This window comes from Triturus cristatus, chromosome 4_2 (assembly GCF_964204655.1).
Source record: "Triturus cristatus chromosome 4_2, aTriCri1.1, whole genome shotgun sequence".
Lineage (NCBI taxonomy): Eukaryota > Metazoa > Chordata > Amphibia > Caudata > Salamandridae > Triturus > Triturus cristatus.
In genome coordinates, this window is record NC_140586.1 from 270,199,296 (window position 1) to 270,214,770 (window position 15,475).

Genomic DNA, 15,475 nt, shown 5'->3' on the forward strand with positions numbered 1-15,475 from the left:
CTACAGATATCTCCAATTGCGACACTGGCTCCAGTCGTCTGCAGTGCAGGTGGCGATCAGCAGGCCCCTGACCCCGTTTGAAAAATTCATACGATCCAACACTACCATGAAGGGGGCAATTTCTTTCTTATACAGTCATCTTCTGGCCACTGCAGTCTCCCCGAACCCACGCTTCAAAGTTAAATGGGAAGAGGTGGTGGATAAACCTATTGAGGAGCGGGAGTGGGAGGCCCTATGGTCCGACATCACAAAACACAACCACTCGATAGAACTAAGGGAAGCACACACGAAAGTGATGGTGGATTGGTACCTATACCCAGCTAAACTGAGGCGTATTTTCCCGGGCACCTCAGACCGCTGCTGGAGAGGGTGCGGGTTGCTGGGTGACTTTCAGCATATCTGGTGGACTTGTCCGACTATTCGCCCATTTTGGGAGGAGATACTAGCACAAATCAAGACTATGCTGGGCTACGCGATCCCCCACCTCCATTGATACCGCACTATTGGGCCTTAGAGATCCCTCCCTGCGCTACCAAACCCGAGCAGATAAGGCCATTATGTGGCTTTGTCTAGGGGCGGCGAAAGTGGCTATCGCCGCCAACTGGAAGAAACAAGCGGCCCCCACGACCTCGATGTGGCATTCCCTACTCTGGAGGCTTCTGAGTTTGGAGAGATTGGTGGATATTTTTTGAGATGACTGCGCTGCGTTCGAGCTCAAATGGGGACCGCTGGTGACATTCCTTTCTCGGGGTCTGCCGGCGCTGTTTGCCCGCCACATATTAGGGGGTTGCAGCTGTTCCAATTGTAGCCCGCTGAGGCCGCCACTGGTGGGTCCCCCTGGAAATCCATTCCGCAGTTAATACGCCGCCTGGGTGAGGCGTTGCCCTGGCCCCGCTCTTGGAGGGTCCGTTTCCAGTCCTGGTCCTCCGGGTTCCCTCCCCGAGACTCTCCTCTTTCTATCTTCCTACCATTCTCGCTTTCCTTTCTGTTTTTTCTTTTCCTCAACTGGGTACGTGGGGTGGGAGGGGGTGGGACTTTGGGGAGTTGGGTTTCCTATAAAACGAGTTTGATGCTCCATGCCGCGGAGGCTGCTTGAATGGACAATTCCTCTCTCAATGAACTGTGGACACTGGACTATTAGATTCTATGTCTTGCTCATTGGGGATCTCCAGGGCATGGTTTTCGGGCTTGCTTCGCCCCCTTTTTCGCACTACTGTACCCCTACATTAGCGTCTGTTGTTATTGGTGAAGCTTGCCTCTTCCACTTCCGTGTCTGGGGGGGAGAGTTCTTTGATCACTACTTGCCAGTCCATTCCGTTGTATCAAAGACGTTGTGGCTTGTTCTTTCTTTCTGTTGCTAATAAATACAATTTTGACCAAAAAAAAAAAAGATCTTATGAGTGCAGCTAAACTTCCTGATTATTTCTACAGGCACGTAAACAAATCCTCGTCAATATTGAGTCCATTAGAATTCTCTACTGTTGAATTCCTGTATGAATATGTTTCCAATTTTCGAAGCTCTTGTTCCCTATTGCCTTCCCTCCTTTTCTTAGGAACTTCTGCTGTATCTCATCTGGTTGGGTTCACTTTGATGTTCCTTCTCAGTGTCTGGCAACAGGGTAGCTTCTATCATTGTTAGCAATAGCTTGTCTATGCTGCAGGATGCTCCGGTATACTGTCAAGGTGGTGCTGCCTATATAAACCTTTTTGCAGGTACACTGCAACTTGTAAACCACAAAATTTGATTTACACGTCAAATCACCCCTGACTTTCATAGTTCTATTAAAAGGTGTTTTAAAATCCACAATGTTCTCTCCATGCTGACAGGCTATACGCTTAAAACACTTTCTAAAACCATCTTTGACTGATAACAATGTCTGTTTCCTTGTTATTTCCTGATATTCACTAGGTGATCCCTAAGAGATTTTGATATTTTTTATACAGGATCCCCTTTAATAAGATACCAATGTTTTTTTCAGAATATTTCATGACATAGTCTCATAATAACCAGTGAGTGACTACGTTCCACAGGCCCTCACTGGATATAGTGTGCTCCCTCTTGGATTAACTCAATCTGATAATGTCTTCAGAGTGCCTGTGAAAGTGCTGTAAATGCCTTGAAAGTGCTTCCACCTATCACTTATCAATATATTGTATCATTTTGGGCCATTTTGGTTAATTATGAATTTCTAACAAAGCAACTGTTGGAAACTCATTCTTTTTGTTTCTATAATCTGAAAATGCTAGCCGTTAATTCTCATTGGCAACCAGATAATCCAAATATTTGAAAAGTACAATGATTGAAACATTTTGTGTTTGGTTCAAATGGATACTATATTTTGTAAATTAAATTCAACTAATTCATGTGACTAGTCAATAAAATGACACTTAAGTCTTGGTTTCAGCTGAGTTGTTGTATGGTTTGTTGTGCATTCTTTCTACAATGTTTTATTTGAGTGTGTAAACAAGGTTGTTTGCCAATTCCAATGTACTGGAGACATTTCTAGCTCTCTAGCCTCTGATTCTGCTTACCTTTTTTGTTTCAGCCATTCCTGGATATAGTCCTCTACATTTTCAAGCTAACCAGTGCAATAGGAGCTCAGGTACAGTACTTAAATTGCCAACACTTATGTCATGTCATTAAAAACAAAAGGTTTTGGATTGTTTGATGTTTAAAAAGTCTGTGGGCTCCCTGTGTAACCAAATAGTATTTTTTTAAATGTCATGCTATTTAGTAGACTCCATAAAATGCTGACATTTTGCCAGCATAATTTGATTATTTTTCTGATGAGTGGGGTTTAGGATGAACGAGTGGAGATTCACAAAGGATCAGAAAAACTTGAGTACCAAAAAGTGACACTGCATCTGTACATATATCAGCCAGCCTGTATTTCCATCCTCAGTTATTTGGAAAAGTATGTATTTCTTTGCACTTCCTATACCATAAGACTTTATCTTCAATACATTCAGAGAATAATATCAATTCAAAATTAACTATCCAGAAACCAGGAGCCGCTAAATGAAATGTGTGTATTGTCACTGTAGGGTTGCATAGAATCCCCCGCTGCAAATTAAATATTTCGATTCTTTAGAACTATACAAAATAGTGGACCAATTTCCTTGCAGTTTTCAAATGCTACGTTTTGTAGCTGTCTGGTGAACAAATAACATTTGGTGACCAGTAGTTTTTATTTTCCTCATTTTTGTGAAGGAGAAATGCTCCATTTCACTGTGAGTTTCCATATGGAAATGTTACTCACCCTCAAACTGCTGTACCTCATCCTCCACAAGCGCTGGCTACCTGTTCAGAAAATACTTAACAAGTGCAGTGCGTAACAAGTTCAAAATGTGCAAATCTGTGGATGGTGTCTAACGACCCAACTTCTCTCTAAGCTAAGCAGACTGATTACTCTCTCAATGGCAATGCATTAGGTCGGACGCAGTGCTCTTCACGTCAGATTCTCAGACCGTTTTATTAGGCTTTTCTGGAGAAAGCCTTTGAAGAGGTCTAGCAAGGAGCAAAGCAGAAATTTGGTTGGATTCGATTTTGTTTTTCTCTGTTCAGATTTACTGAAGGAGGCAGAGCATACATACATAACTGGTAACTGATAATATGGTCCCTTAATGGCATCAAGTGGTCTGATGACTTCATACACCACAATGGCCAAAAGCTTTGCAAATGTCCCGAAAACCACAAGATGGGAATGAAGGAAGAGTTACAAAAGTTACCTGTTGTATATTTTTTTAATATTACATTTTTATTAAGGTGCAATTAGTATTCTATATTTTTTCAAACAGTGATAAGTTTACTGGAAACAGTGAAATAGTAGATATTATTTAACTGTGTGTAGTAAAAAAAAAAAAAAGACAAGATAAGTATTAGTGATGTATGTAGTTAAGCATACAGAGTTTCATTTTCAAATAAACAGGCTTTGTTTTCTTTAAAAAACAAAAACACAATGCGGCCTATTATCAAATGAAGTTGCAAACAATTGGAGGGGATTTCCACTTGCACACACTTATTCACATACATTACTAGGTGTCCTGGAAAGCTGCTACAGGCAGAGGTTTCCAGACAGACGTCTGGTAAGGTCTTATGACTTTTTTAACAGACTTATTTTCCCAGTGTACCGTTTGCTGCATGTGACGTTATAGCACAAAGTGGGGAGCCTTGGAGGAAAAGATGAGAGTACGCATTGCTCTCTGTCCCGTACTTCGGAGAGTCCACAAACCATCCTAGGATCCTGTGTGGGCGAGGCTGTGAAATCCAAGTTAGAGTGGAGCCGGTAGAGAGTCAGGAGTGGCAGAGTGCGAGGTATGGGAGCAGGAGCAGGAGCAGGGGTGGGCGGAATTTGTATAGTCGGGCTACGCAAAGCTCCGCGAAACGGTAAAAGATCTTCACATGTATGCAAAAGTTCCACGAACACGCGGAATTGCTTCTTCCGCCCATTCGCGATGCTTTTTTTCCTGTTCACGAATGCTGTTTGCGTGCTCGGGTAGAAATATCTTGCGAACACGCATTTTGAAAGCGCGAAGCAAAAAATTCCACGAATGCGCTGATCACGGAATTTTGGGCAATTCCGTATTCTCCGCCGAACGTGAAATTACCAAAATTCCGCGAGCAGAACGGGATTTACCGCTCGGGCCTAAGCAGGAGGCGGGCAGTGGAGGTCCCTGTCAGATCAGACAGGGTAAACAAGATGCGCAGCTGCAGCAAGGATGTAACTGCTGCACCAAGAGAGTGGGAGGACTCTATGTACCATAATGCCCAGGAAGTTCTCTCCAGCATAGCGATCTGGCAGAGTTCATACAAAGTTTATGGCAGCAAGTAAGTGGAGGAGATTGCAGCACACAATGACGGGTGTGAAAGACATGCATGGCCAACGAAGTGCAGACTTAAACCCAGCGAAAGGTGAGCTCACCAAGGGTATTTATGTTCTTTAAAACCCTGTCCCCTCATTTGCAATGAAATAGGTCTTGCATTTATGAGCATTTGAGCTATTGGCATTGTAAATGACAATGCCTTTTATTTGTGTGTTTTTTTTTTAATAGATAAATAAAAGGCATTGTCATTTACAACGCTAATAGCTTAAACTCTTGCAAATGCCAGACCTATTACGTTGCAAATGCATTCAGCCCCCATGCTATATATATATTTTTTTTTAAAAAGCCTTAGGAGAGTGCATGTCCTGCTTGCAATAGGCAGAACAAAGCTATTTGATAAAATATTGCTCGGAGGCTGTTATTAAAGCCTACTGAGTAACCACGCTCGTAACAGGGTATGTCGCCGTGCAAGGTTACAAAATAAAACCAGGGGATACTAAGGAGGGACTACTAAGCCTATTGACCAATGAACAGCCACGGTTTACAGTGGATAATGACACAAGCCAATAAACTATGGACGGAGAGTGGGCGGAGCTTCAATTTCCTACCTGAATACAGCATGCTTCACAGAGCAGCAAGTGTGATCGATCTACGAACTTGGGCTCAAGGAAATTCATAATATTTACATCTTCTGCGCACCTAGCAAGCCTCAGGAGTGAATTAGGATCAAGTCGCCTAAGGTCTCAAGAAGTTGCCGACCCCATGTGCAAACAAGAACCAGATTAGGCCAGCTAGGATTTAGTGCCTCCCTGAATGCTGCAACTGACATCCTCGCTTCACCTGCAATCAGTAGAAAAGCCACCTGCCTTGTTCCCCAAAAGGGAAAAATCTATTTCTCCAATTCAACTATGCAAAACCCTGAAGAGGCACAATACCTAGAGTGCTTGTTAATGTAATGATCAAATAAAGCCATTAATAGCAACATAGACTCTCTGAAATTCATATTGGGGAAAACCCTGAAAGTTCTGCACGCTACACAAAACCATGCCTTTCCTTGCAAGGAAATGACTATTCAGGTTTGCATATTGCCACACTACCTCTGGGAGGAGACTCCGAACCCAGCCAGCCGCCAATCCTTTTGAACATGAAGCAAGCAACAGTTGCAGCAATTAATTTCCACTCGGATAAATGTAAATTAAAGTTAACCTGCTTAACACACGTGCTGTCTTCGTAGCAGGGATGGATGATAAACTAAGACTTCTTAATATCACTCATTGTTAGAGATCAGGCTACGAATAATATAGCGCAAGAAACTCCTTGTACATGCTCACCCATACTATGAGTTAACCACCTTCCTCCGCATTATAAATGGCCTCCTCGAGGAATTAAGGCTGGGCAGGCTCAAACCCACAGAAAGGAAGATCGAACCAATCAATAACCAGAAATTGTCACAAGATCGACTGCAAGTCAGAAACAAGCAAGCATGGGAAGAAACCACTGTAATAAATTGTCATAGCGGAAATTCATGTCGCAGGGAACCTGGAACAAATTCTAACCATTATCGAACCCTCCAGCCAGATTTCTGACAAACATGTATGGCTACTAGTTTGGGAGTCAGACTTCAACTGCACGCCTAGTGCAATATATGTAGGATGAAATCTTACAGAAGGAGGAGGCAAAGCGGGCTCCCCTTACAGTGCTCGGCCGACAAGCCACCCAGGAAACCACTTCAGGGGCGCACCAGATTAACTCCAGCTTGCCCATTTCTAAAGCACCCCTGTGGTTATGCAAGTAGGAGGGAAAGAAACTGTGCAAGGGCAGAAACAGACACTCTACACCATTTATAGCCCAATGGTCGTTTTCTATTAAGACAGTTTAAATAGAGGCAGTTGAACAGAAACACAAGTCCCTAAGTGGAAGCAGACAAGTCCTAGGGCTGATCTCCAGAGCCCACGAAGTACATACACATATAAGTATATACTAAAGTATATACAAGAGGTCTCGAATGCTCGACCTAAAAAGAATAGCAGTTGAAAAGCGATGTCAAGTTACAGTGGATGTGAAAGCAGTTTACAGTGATGCATACATGATTTTAACAGGGGATTTCATCCTTAACCTATTCCACGCCCAAGGAGAAGAGACGCATCAATGTGAGATGGGCATTCAAGGGGTAATCCCAAAGCAATCTTTTACATCAATAAAGCACTCTGACAGACTAGGGAAGACCCTTTTTGAGTTTTGCACTTCAGTGGGCAGGCCTCATGGTTGTCAATGGCAGGTTTTCTGGCGATAATCCACCAACATGGACCAGAATAATGGAGGATTGTGTCTCGTACTTGGACTGCACACTGGTGAATGTTGCCAACAGCCTTATCCAACAGTTCAGTATCGACCAACGTGTGGGCAGTGATCACTTTCCCCAGGGCATTATGCTGGTAGCAAATATCCCAGTCCTATCCGAGTCAAAGGCCCTTCTGTCCAATGGACACATGCACACCTAAGGAGGATTAGATGGAGAGAGGAAATGGCACCAGAAATTCTTTATAGTTGCTTAAACTTTATGCTAAGTAATACAGGTGTAGAGGACCCTATTGTCAGCTTGCTGGACCTAAATAAGATACATCCTAACTAAACATCCTAGTGAATCTCACAATAATGGCTATACCCTGAAGACCTAGAAGAAACAGTGGTTGCCTTAGGAAGTGAGGCGGTCTAAAACAATGTGGACAGGCTTTTGCTGCAGCTAAGAACTAACACACAATGTCAAGATCTAAAAGTGGCATACATTTTTCAGAGGAGTAAACTGAAAAGGAACTCTGGGCCCTTAAAAATCAAATTATGATGATTACTTTTCAGAGCTCATCAACATCAGTAAAAGTAAAGACGCGGCAAACTTCTGATGAATGGTTAATATATCAGAGCATAGGCCACATAAAGCCAATAATCTAAACATTAGCAAGCATGCTTGGGTGCACTTCTCGACATTTGAGGCCTTCTCATGCCTGACAAAAGGCAGCATAAACAATGCAAATTACATAACAATCCCCAACAGCTGTTGGGATGAAAGCCCCTATATTTCGTGCACAGCAGTCCAAAGTGAAATCATGATTGGGGTGATCAGCAGCAAGCGCCGTAGCACACGATGGCAGCGTGATTGATTTTTAACTGGCCGTAATCAATTAAAAATCTGTTTAAACGACAATATCCGTAGCGATATTCATAAACAAATAATCAAATCACGGACTAATTGTGCTCCAAGCCTGGATGGGCAACCTCAGGCCCTGTTCAAAAAGGCCCTTAAGTTGTAGGCTAATAGGCTCACAATATTGTATAGGTATATCCCGCAGACAGAAGACATCCCGAGTCTTGGAAGGGCTTGACAATCCATCCAATTGTTAAAGCTGGGGATACTACAAACCTAGTAACTATGGGCTGATGGTGTTTATTGACATGGAGTTCAAACATTTTGCAGGCTTGCTGTTTAAAAGACCCTGAGTCATGGGCCAACACTGGAAGGATTATCCCCATGAATCAAACCGGATTCCACCAAAAATAGGGCTGCCTATTGAATCGGATGGCCATCTCCATGCTTATGGACTGCCCCATACAGGCACACTTGCTTCTGTATGTGGGCTTTGTAGGTTTCAAGGCAGCATTTTTCCGGTTCCAGGGCTTCTGAGTGTGATAGAATGTCTATATTCAGACACTTGGTTACAGATAAAAGTGGGTGACCAGCTCACTTTCAAGAAAAATTGCAACCATGGAAGGCTTTAAAGCAAGGATGCGTTTTGGCCCCCTTGGTATCTAACCTGTTCATTTTTTACCTTACCGGGATGCTATAAAAAGTCAATTCCCACTCACCTATACTTGGAAATAAATCCCTATCTAATCATGTGCAGACAACCTGGTGTTGCTAACTTGAACAAGAGGTTGTTAGTACTCTTTTAGAATATACAAAGTCAAACACGTTAGAGGTGAACCCTGAAGAAAAACAAAATATTTTTAGAAAATGATGAGCAAACCAGGCTCATGGCAGATGGGCGGCATTAACATTGAGAAAGTCCCAGAATGTAAATACTTGGAGTTCTGGTTAGACTCAAGACGGACCTTTCAGAACCGAAAGTAGTGCATTTAAAACAAGACCCAGGCCCTCCAGGCTGCCTTTTTAAGCTCAGCAAAAATGTTTTGGGGCCCTAGCATAAAACCGATCCTCCAGGTTATGCAGACAAAGACATTACCAGTCCTATCATATGGAAGTAAAATCTTGGTGGCAAATTATGCTAAGCTGGTGGATGCATTGATAATTCGAAAATGTGTTTTAAGACTACCATAATCAGTCTTGCGAGCTCCTTTTCCCGTGGTATTCGGACTTCTTAAGCAACTTGTTTCTAGGAAAAGCGCGTTCATCAAGTTGTGTCTCGATCAGAGCAGCAAGTTCTAACACACTCTATGATGTGATATGAAATGAGCTAAAGAGTGCCGGGGGCAAGGCTGCTCATGCTCGATACATGGAAACCTGCTTAAAAACCTACATATCAGGTAGGTATCGTCTTTGGGCACTAGCTAGAATGAGTTAAAAAAGAACGCGGGGAACATCAGTGCATGGTTCATGGGCAGACTCTTGAACAGAGAAGCACTGGGCCAGCGTTCTCATACCTGGATGGCTTTACCATCTTATAATATCCCAGGAAGGCAATTGTATATTGGAGCAAACAAGCAAAAAGTAGACTATTGACTTTTCGACTTGGAGCCCTGCCAACATTGGATCTTATACTGAACTAGCAAAATCGACCGCTTAAGGCATAATACGGATTATGTGAAAAAGAACAGCAAACAATCCTACATGTAATATACCTGTGCCCTGTATTACTAGAAGCCGACACATGACTGCAGGTTAATACCCTGAACGTTCGATCTTGCAGGCCGGTACAGCAGCCTTAAATCCGTTAAATATGGCACTGAATGTTAGATTAGTTAAGTTTCATGTCCATATTCTTGCCCATGCTTAGGCCCCTAGAGAATGAAGGCTGAAGGCAGTGTTATTTCTGTCTTCCATTAGATAAAATTTCTCCTTCCAAAGTTGATTTCAAGATGAACCTTTATCATGGTAATGCTTATTTTCTGCGATTGTAATTGTTTATACCAGTTGTGCTACCTTTTCCACGCCAACTTTATATTATGCTTGGTTTTCATTAACCAAAATCTATAGTAATCCGAATTGTTAGGATGAACACAATCTACACCTATAAACGTCAAATTGACACTTTAGTCTTTCTGCATAGGCACGTTGGCACTTTCTAAACCAATCTGTGCTATACAGCAATTCCAAGCTTCTAAATGAAATCTTTTTGTATCATATTACACTTTGATTCTGTATTGCTTTTATCCTATGTTTGTTTGTCTTGCACAGGTTTTTATTAACCGTGCAATAAATAAATATCTATTCCCGTTGTACAGACTTTCTCCAAAGCATGGCAAAACAGGGTCCCCTGTGCAAACACACTTTATTTTGCTAAGTTAGCACATTGTTCTCTGTGGAGAAATCCCTTCCTCTACATACCTATTGAAGTTAGGGTTGATCGATTTCCCAGAACTTACTCCATCCTTACGCTGAAGTTAAAGTGTATAGTATGGGACTATCAAGAAATGTATGAGATAGTGGGCCCTTCTAAAAGGCAAATAATTTCTTAGAACACCTGCTTCCCACCCCTTGAGTGTGAGTTATGGCGAAGTAGATCTCCATAATTTGGTAGAGAGCTCTGAACCTGCAAAGGGCTTTACACCTACCAAGAATACCTTTGTGTATTCCTAGCAGGCATAAAAAGGTAAATTCCATATAGAGTTCTTATATAATTGGATTTACCTTTTTTTCATTGAACCCATTATGGTTTTAGAAATACAATATCTGCTAAGAAGGTAGAACTAGGAATGGGTGCCTATTGCAATTAGAATGTTTAACTGTCATGAAAAGAATGTTAAATACGCAAGTGTGTACAGTTACCAGATTGTTGAAGCTGCTTCTACAGTGGACCCTGTATACAATTGGAATGATTTCTTTTCAGGAATAGATTGTTGGTTACACAACATAAAGAGGTTGTGCTCGGAGACTGTTGAAGGTGCAATTGGCACTGCACAGTGAAATATGCACCTTGATTTCATTTATAATGTTTTGGCTTTGCTTTCACAACTTTACTGGTGATAATTCAGTTATTAATGGCTAAGCTCAAAGATATTTGAAGATTGTACTTAATATTGAAACAATTGCCAATGAAGATGCTCTGCAAAGGCTGCCATTATATCATTTATATGAAATATGGGTGTTTATACCACTGCCTTTTCTTCAATAAAAGTGCCCAAAATGTAATGTTGTCGCTATGCCAGTGAACATCAGTGTGGCACAATAAATGTGATTGGGGCTAGTGTGGCAATAAATGCAGGTATTGTGCCACAGGTTAAATCCCTTGATTTTACTCTTGTGGAAGGAAGATGATATGGTTGTTTGTACCACCCCATCCTGCATTTAGTTCAAGTATGAATGTCATCCCTTTAAAAAGCTAGCTTTGTTGTTAATCTTTTCCTGTAATGTCTATTTACGAACACGTTTCTGTGTCCTTTTCCTTGTTTTATTTTTCTACATATGTAGGGACCTGCTAGTATGATGGCCTACTTGGTTGTATCAGGACTGTTCCTTACACGCCTCAGGAGACCTATAGGGAAAATGACCATCACCGAGCAAAGATACGAAGGAGAATACAGATATGTCAACTCACGGCTTATCACAAACAGGTATTACAATTCAAATAAAGGTTAGCTGGAAAAACTTTGCACTTTTTATAACAAATGCTATACCTTTTTTCACTTTGTGAATAAAACTCTCATCCAACAATTAATGCACTAAATATTATGTTTTGAATTAGAAAAGCCAAAGAAACAATGCCCGAAGTGGCAGCTTAATTTCAATATTGCCAGTAGTACATTATGTGAGAAGCTTATTAAATAGGAAAATTTGTACAAGATGGAACTTCTTCTTGAAAATGACTAAAAAGAAAGTCAATCTTGTGGTTTTGTCCAACATCGGCAAAACCGATGAACAACTGAACTCCGGATCTGAGACTTTTTGAAGCAACAGTATTTTACTACCTACGTCAGAAGATAGGACTCCGATGAATTCTTCAGGAGAAAGTCTATAATTCTCATTTCTAATTGTAGTATCTTTAGGATTGTAAAAACGTTTTGAGCTGAAACAGCTGGTATTGTTTTGCCAAAATCAATACTTTCGTTGTAGCGGGTAAATTGTGATTTAAAAGTTTATATTTTTTCTTAAAGTCCCATTCAAGGTCGATCAGCAACAACAGTAGAGGACTTTGTGGCATCTGAGTAGAACAGAGCAGGTGCCATCTTGGGCAGGCTCCAGTGGATCGTTTCTCTGTATTTTCTCCTGTTTTGAGGATTTGCTTTCTTGCAGTGAGTGAAGCAGGTCGGTACACTACATATCTTGTGGACAGTAAATAGCCTTCAGTTAAAGAGGTGAAGCCACCATACACCGCTCCAGTAACAACTTGTTTGTAGAATGGGGTGCTGTTCTGGTGCACACATCTAAGATAAAAGTGGGTGGAGACCGTGTTTAGTTCGGCTGAAAGTATAATAAATAGCTTAAATTACAAGTGCTGATAGAGGCCTATTGTAGTGGCAATGTGTGCCGAATGATATAGCATACATTTTAATGCTGTGTGATCCCCTTAAGAGGCAGTTTGGTCTGTCGTGTGGAATATTTTTTGTTACACGTTATTGTGCTTCATGCTGTGAAATACGACTTGTTATTATTACTGTTGCTCAATTTCTTGCACTCCAAATATTTGACGGGCCTAAATAGACCAATAAATTGTAACAAGCATTTTGTGGAGTGCCTGTAGCTGCGTTCCCTCTATCCACTTATTATGTTGCCAAAAACGAATACATTATCTAATGGCATAAGGCGCACAGCTGCAGACACATCTGAAAATCTCAATTCATTAGTAGTTGTGTTAAATACAGTCCAATGTGTGAAGGTGTACAATGAATGAAAGAATGGACCAAAAGAAAAAGGTTTTAATTTAATGTCTTGATTCCAGTCATCACAAATGGCCATACTAAAAAGCATAGTTTTAAACCCTGCTGTGAAAAAGTTGATTATTAGTTGAGGTGAATGATAGTCCACTTCAAGTAATATCACTATTCTTGTGAGGTCCAGTAAAGGATGCAGTAATGTAAACCTGAGCTTAATCCCTTGTTGCTAAGGCACAGAGCAGACAGACTTAACTTAAAAAAAAAAAAGTGTAAAATATTTAGAAGCACCAAAACAGTTAGTCATACACAACACCATAAAAATCTCACTCCGATTTATAAAAATAGAGAATATTGTAATGAACAGAAGAGACAAAAATCCAATAAGGTGAACCAGTGATATGAATTTTTAATGTTTGAAATATGTTGCGGCATCAACCGTGTGCACCTTGTTGCACTGGTTGGGGACAAGAGTAAAGCTCGAGGCCCACCAAGAAGGAGCATATGTCAGATATGAGACCCAGGTAGGTCCCAGTCAAATAATTACCTTCCGACGTAGAAATAATTTCGTATAAAAGGTGGTCGTTGACGAGTTCTGTGGGGTAAGCTGAATCCGAATCAGAGCTTGACAAGGGAGGGTTGCTGAACAACGAGGTAGTTGACAAAGGTAGGAAAGCTCCAAGAGAGTGAAGTCTTGAATCTGTGCCCTGGAAGGTTTTGCAGTCGGTCAGTCTGCTTTGGCTCAGCTTTCCTATTGGTGAAGCCTTCGATGTTCGGACTTGCAAAGCTTTCTAGAAATCCGATCTTCAGCAGGGCAAAACTAGCAAGGTGAATCCAACCAGATTTTCACATTGATGGCTTCTGCTCAATGGCAGTCTCGGTCTCCTGCCGATTCTATAGAGAAAAAAGTTGGCAAAAAGTTTTAAAGTTCCAGCTTTTGCAGTTTGGCTACCGGGAGTACACTAACACTTTTGTAAGGGCTCCTGGTCTTTAGAGATGCCACTTGGGGACCTGGACTCATTCTAACAAAAGCCAAAGCAGGGTCCAGGGCAGGTCCATTAAGAACTGGCCAGCTGGGCTCTTCAGGAAAGTGGGGCTTCTTGCAGTTTTGTGTCCCAGTAGCTTCGCAGTAGACCAGCCTACTGACACTTGGAGTCCACTTTTCAGTCCTCGATACACATGGAAGCAGGTCTAGCCCTTGGGTCTCATCACAGATCACAACAGCATGTGCAGTCCTCCTTCTGCCTTCCACAAATCCTGAGATGTTCTAAAGAGGGTACTGGGAGGGGTGCCACAATTATACCTAATGCCAGCCTGTGGGTGGGGGGGTAGTGTGGGGGAGGGGGTACTTCTGGCCACTCCCTAACCAATTGGGTAAAAGTTACCAGGGGTGCTCCTACCCACTATTGCAGCACTTCCTGAATGCTTTACTGTAAATTATGCCATAGTGCCTCTCTCTACCTAAAACCAACATGGAAGAACTTTATGCAGAGCTCCCTGTGCCCTTCAGAGTTATGGTTATGACCGTGGCAAAACCCTCTCCTGTGGTCTCTCTCAAACACTTCTGGGTTTGCTTCCCCTCCTACTGGTTTTGGAGACAAACTTGAGCATGAAGACATATGGTAGGAAGGGCCAGTGACAGGGTAGGTGCCCTTTGAACTTAAGTTACTTGGCACAGTCTAGATGGCCATCCTGTCAGGAATGGAGAAGAATATTTAACACACCCAAGCCTTTTATACACATCTAGGTGCAATACACATCTTCCCCCCTGGAGAGCCAATAACACTCGGTTGACACTGAACACTGGCAGAATGGAACATTTGGCTTTGGCAGGAAAATGACAACTTTCTAAAAGTGTAATTTTCAAAATAGTAATATAAAATCCATCTTGACATTTAGTTAGGATATTAAAATACTATTTAATACATCCTTGAATCATTAGTCTAGCTATTCCCAAATTGACTTTATACATTATAGGGTGTTGTAGTATCAGCCAGTGCATTTCTATGGTAGAACTAGCCTTGCCACAGTAAAAAAAACAAAAACAAATGAAACTTTGGATTGTTTTGTTTTTTACTGCCAGGGAATGTAAAACATAAGTATTGATGTCCTACTCCTTAACTAACATGCACCCTGGCCAATTTGCATTAAGTTCCTACCTTATGGGGTCACTTATAAGGATTAAAAAAGGTTAGGCCTAGAATAAGCTCAGCTTTGCCAGGTTGAATTGGCAGTGCCGTTTTAAAACGGTGTACCCAGGCTGCAGGAGCAGGTCTGAAGAAATTTTTTACATTGTCGCTTTAATGGTGGCACAATATGTGCTGCAGTCCACTAGTGATTTTTAACTTACAGTCCCTGGTTACACTTTTGTACCATATAGGATGGCCTTATAGGCAAGTTAAGTATGCTAATCAGGAGTGTATCCAATATAGACATGTTTTAGGGGTCCGAGCACACAACACAGTTCCCTTTCTCCTCAAGTGCTCATTCTAGGTATAAATGGTAGAAGGAAAGACTAAAACATGTTTGCCAGTTAGAGCAAGCTGTGCATATATTGTGATTTATGTCCATGTCAGAGCTAGTTAAGGTTTAATTTCAATATGGTATC

At 41.6% G+C, this 15,475-nt stretch overlaps 1 protein-coding gene across 1 annotated transcript in view; it reads left to right on the top strand.

Annotated features, from left to right (window-relative positions):
• ABCD3 (ATP binding cassette subfamily D member 3) overlaps positions 1-15,475 on the top strand; it is a 310,675-nt gene that overhangs the window by 187,229 nt on the left and 107,971 nt on the right. Inside the window, exons 8-9 of the mRNA XM_085601490.1 lie at positions 2,547-2,603; positions 11,468-11,610. Coding sequence (XP_085457616.1) covers positions 2,547-2,603; positions 11,468-11,610 — 200 coding nt within the window. The remainder of the gene's footprint in view (positions 1-2,546; positions 2,604-11,467; positions 11,611-15,475) is intronic.